The following is a 5180-nucleotide window of genomic DNA, read 5'->3' as shown; positions in this document are numbered from 1 at the left end:
GGCAAAAATTATTGCCATAATTTTTAGTCATGACAAGATATGTTTTAACCACAACGGCCAACAAGTGTTGTTTGACCGTGATTAGTAATTGTTTACTGTTATTTATTATTAACCATAACAATTAATTATGATTAAATTTTATATTTTATGTGGTGTATAATGTTTATATATGTTAGCTAGATATTAGATGCTAGTGCAAGTCAACTGATTTAGTGCTTTTAAATGAATTTTCTTCCTTTTGTTCGTAACGATTGAGGTGTATTCATTTGCAAGTTGGTGAATTTTGCTATTCCCCCTATATATATGACCAACTTGATGCAAAACTAGCGCACACATCATATACATCAACTAAATTGGTGTCTACTGAAGAAAACATGATTTCCCTAAGTGATTCTTCACTTCTTTCAGCACCACTTCTGATACTAATTTCATTGCCTATCTTCTGGTGCCTGTTCATGCTGTTTATCAAGTCCGGCAAGAAAACACCCCCCTTGCCCCCGGGACCGCGAGGCTTGCCAATTCTGGGCTACTTCCCTTTCCTTCGCCCCGATTTGCATATTCAGTTCACTGAACTGGCCCGCCAATATGGTCCAATCTACAAGATCTGGCTGGGGACCAAACTCTGCATCGTGATCAGCTCACCGTCCCTCATAAAAGAGATTGTTCGCGATCATGACACCATTTTCGCCAACCGCGAGAGCACTGTTGCTGGACCCATTTGCAGCTACAACGGAAATGACATAGGCTTCTGTCCTTACAACTCTAGCTGGCGCACGAGGAGAAAACTCTTTGTACACGATATGCTGAGCAATAGCAGCCTTGATGCTACTTTTCATCTTCGGAAAGAAGAGGTAAGGAAAGCGATTAGAAACATCTATAACAAGATCAATACCCCTGTTAAAATCTGCGAACTAGCTTTTGGGATTAGTATGAATACTATAATGAGCATGGTGTGGGGAAACACCATTGAAGGGGAGAAGAAGGACAAGATTGGGGCAGCATTCTCGTCGCTGGTGGCAAGTTCTTTTGATTTGTTGGGAAAGTCAAACGTGTCGGATTATTTTCCGATTCTTGCCAGGTTTGATATTCAAGGAGTGGAGAAAGAAATAAGCAACATTATGCAAAGGGTCGACGAGATTATCGAAGATATCATTAACGAGCGCACGAAGGTCGGAGGAGGAGGCAACAAGAACGGTGGGAAATTGGATTTTCTTCAAATGCTTATGGAGTTGAGTGAGAAACAAGATGTTAAGACGGAAATTGGCAAGACACAGATCAAAGCCATGATCACAGTAAGTTCTCTATTATTGAGATTCGCTATATTCCAATTTTTGGATAATTTTTTTTTTAGTCTAGTTAAAAAAAGGTTATTTTTATTTTTTATACCACAACTGTGGCATGCCGCTTTTGATACCATAAAACTCAAAAATACGTATTTTTTTTTATCCCAAGTTAACAACAAGGCCATGTGCCTCGCACGTGGCCGCTAACTCATATTGACTCACGTGACTTTGACTGATTTTGATTTCAAAGGCCCTGTTGAATGGTACCAAAAATTTAAAAAAACGTATTTTTTTGTACCATTACAAGAAACAAAAAGTAAGGTTAATTACATTTTGCAATTCGAACTATGACCATTTTTACACTTTGACATCTAAAATTATTTTAGTGTGAATTTACCATCTCAACTTTATAAAATTTTGCACTTGCTGTTTATAACTATTTTTCAACTGAATTTTTTCTCAAAAAAATCACATGCAGTCACATGTGATATAAATAGTTATGTGATGTGATATTTTTCAAATATACATAGCATGTGATATTGTTCTGATAGAAAAATTAACAAAAAGACGGTCATATTTGGGAAAATGCAAATTTCGCCGATTACATAGTAAGTTGATACAAAAAAAGTTTTAGTGGCAAAGTGTAAAAATGAGCATAGTTTAAACGGCAAAATATAATTTACCACAAAAATTATTTTGACCAACTTTGGCCACAAACTTATAGAATTGTTTTTAATTTTTACAAAAATGAAAATATTAGAAAAAAATTATTTTAATATATATAATAAATAGTTCTAAAATTATAATAATTTTTATTTCAGATAATTTCTAGGATCTATCTTACTATTTTTGAATTTAAATTATTATTTGGTCTAAAAATATATTAATATTTTAGCACAAACTATAAAAAGTAAAATTTATTTTTTGAATAAAAGAATTAAATAAATTTTTTATTAAATAATAAATTAAATTTTAAATTATAATTATTTACATTCTAGATAAATTGTAGAAATAAAATAAAAACTATTTCTTACCTTTTTTGGTAAAGTTTATTAAAATATATTTAGATAAATAATAATTTAATTTTTAAAAATAATTAAATATGCTAGAATTTATCTAAAATAAATATAATTATAAGTTATAAATAACTTTATTATTTATATTAAAATAAAATTTATTTATTTTATTATTTTTAAGAAATAAAATTTTATTTTTTATAGTTTGTGGTAAGAGTTTCTTAAAATATTTTCAAATAAAATAAAAATTCAATTTAAGAAAAATAATAGTTCCTATAATTTATCTCGAATGAAATAATTTTAATTTAAAAGTTAATTTATTATTTAATAAAAAAATCATCTGATACTTTTATTCAAAAAATAAATTTTATCTTTTATAGTTTGTGCTCAAATATTAATAAATTTTTAGACTAAATAATAATTTAATTTCAAAAATAGTAAAATAGATCCTAGAAATTATATGAAATAAAAATAATTATAATTTTAGAACTATTTATTATATATTTTATAATAATTTTTTTAATATTTTTATTTTTATATAAAAAATTCTTATAGTTTGTGGCTAAAGTTGGTCAAAATATTTTTTTAATGGTACCAAAAAAATATTTTTTTTTATTTTTTGATACCATTAAACAGGACCTTTGAAGTCAAAATCAGTGAAATTCACGTGAGCCAATAGGAGTTAACAGCCGTTAATGGCCATGTGCGAGGCACATGGCTTCTGTTGTTAACTTGGGACAAAAAATGCGTACTTTTGTGTTTTATGGTACTAAAGGCGATACTGGCAACAATTATAGTATCAAAAATAAAAATAATATTTTTTAATGGGATTAAAAAAAAAATTACCCCCAATTTTTTATTGCAAAAACATTACAATTTTTCAAAGTCCTAACTAAAAAATAAAAATTAAAAATTTTAGGATTCCCATCATAATGATTATATCTATGACCAACTTGGTGCAAAATAGTACTATTTCACATAACTCCAGTTTTCTCCATGCATGTTAGGTGTATACTAAAGTTTATTCATTTATATATTTCAGTAGAAATATATTTTATATGTATGACGTGCGTATATGGGATATGATTATGTATTATATATATATCTAATATATATTTTATGTGTGAAAGAGTTGACAAGAATCCTATGCCTATCCAAAAATAATTGCTCAGAATCTCCTATATGGCATGTAACAACTTTTTTAATCTTTTAACTAATAACACGTCATATTTGTTACATTTGATTATTCCTGTATAGAATTTTTAATTAAAAGACTATAATTAAAAAATGTTAGCATATTTAGCCAGATGTCATCGAGAAATGCTAAATTTATTGGAAAGTAACACATGCTTGAGAATTCTTATCAATTTTGCTGATGTGATATTTGTGTTCTAGTGATATTAATTTGGATGAAACGTGCCACCCCTGAAGTTATATGGTCAAAATTTGTGATCATGGCCGCTAGCAAAAATGCCCAAGATGAAATAAGACATACGATATATCATTTTCGATCAGTTTAGTTTTTCCAGCAGACATTTGGACTATATGAGGAGCCATTCTATTAATTAATGTTATCCTTACTGTAAATAATTAAAAGTTTAATTTGACACGATTAATTTAATATATACGTAAAGGGAAGGAAATAATTAATGTTAATAAGTTTACCTAATCAAATAAATATATTAAAACAAAAAAGACTTTGTTGCGAATGGAAAGCATTACCCTAATCCATTTGCAAATATATATATAGCATTCGTTGTTTTTTTATTATATTTCTTAATAGCATGAAACAACATATAATAATATAATTGATGATTATTTTTATTTTCAACTATACGTGCTATGTTCGATGATCAAATTTCTCTTAACAGGATATCTTAATAGGCGGGACAGACACTTTATCAACAACGATTGAGTGGGTAATGGTCGAGTTTATGCGCAATCCAAAAGTGATGGAAAAGGCACACAAGGAACTAAATGAAGTTGTTGGATTGAACAATATAGTGGAAGAGTTCCATATCCCAAAGTTAGTCTATTTGGACGCTGTCATAAAAGAAACGCTACGCATACACCCAATAGGACCCTTCTTAACCCCAAGAACTCCTAGCCAATCCTGCACTGTGGGAGGGTACTCTATCCCAAAGAATTCGTCGGTCTTTATAAACGTCTGGTCTATTCAACATGACCCTCTTGCTTGGGATAATCCGTCAGAATTTATGCCAGAGAGATTTTTAGGCGATTCTGAGAAATGGGATTTTAATGGGCAAAATATTAATTATATTCCGTTCGGATCAGGGAGAAGAATTTGTGCTGGACTACCACTGGCAGAGAGAATGTTGAGGTATGTATTGGCTTCACTTCTGCATTCATTTAATTGGCAGGCGCCAAAGGGTGAAATAGTGGACGTAGAGGACAAATTTGGGTTGGTATTGAGGAAAAGGAATCCGTTGGCTGCTATTCCCAGTCCTAGGTTGTCTAGTAAGAATCTCTATGTGTAATTTCATATTCTAATTATGTTGGTATAGTAATTAGCATATGTATAACCGTTATTACCTATCACTGTTCAACATGTTATAAATAAATACGACGCTTCTTTGGTTCCACAGGGTAAGTCTGCATTTGTGTCTTGGTTTTCTCAAAAATCTGTCTGAATAATTATAATTTTGGTCCCTAAGTAATACCATTTATTCAATTTCAGCTTTTAAGTAATCACCATTTACACTTTTGATCCCTAAACTGATATTCTTTTTTACAATTTTACCAGTTCTATTAATTGAATGTTAACTCAAATGAAATTATTTCTTTTATCGTGCCTCCTTTCCCAGCCTCACGTGACCTGTGATTTTTGCCGTTAGATTTAATGGTGTATTGACATAAATGA

At 30.1% G+C, this 5180-nt stretch overlaps 1 protein-coding gene across 1 annotated transcript; it reads left to right on the top strand.

Annotated features, from left to right (window-relative positions):
* On the top strand, window positions 297–4902 carry LOC105155445 (flavonoid 3'-monooxygenase-like). The gene is made up of 2 exons (XM_011071322.2): window positions 297–1292; window positions 4171–4902. The coding sequence occupies exons 1-2, from the start codon at window positions 375–377 to the stop codon at window positions 4795–4797; spliced, it is 1545 nt and encodes a 514-aa protein (XP_011069624.1). The 5' UTR covers window positions 297–374; the 3' UTR covers window positions 4798–4902.

The sequence above is a fragment of the Sesamum indicum genome, linkage group LG1 (genome assembly GCF_000512975.1).
Source record: "Sesamum indicum cultivar Zhongzhi No. 13 linkage group LG1, S_indicum_v1.0, whole genome shotgun sequence".
Classification (NCBI taxonomy): Eukaryota; Viridiplantae; Streptophyta; class Magnoliopsida; order Lamiales; family Pedaliaceae; genus Sesamum; species Sesamum indicum.
This window is presented reverse-complemented; position numbering and strand designations above follow the sequence as displayed.

What these genes read in the sequence shown, in the direction of transcription:
- LOC105155445 (XM_011071322.2), top strand. Translation starts at nt 375, where the DNA reads ATGATTTCCCTAAGTGATTCTTCACTTCTTTCAGCACCACTTCTGATA. An exon ending in AGATCAAAGCCATGATCACA is followed by an intron (nt 1,293 to 4,170) that starts GTAAGTTCTCTA and finishes TTCTCTTAACAG; the next exon opens with GATATCTTAATAGGCGGGAC.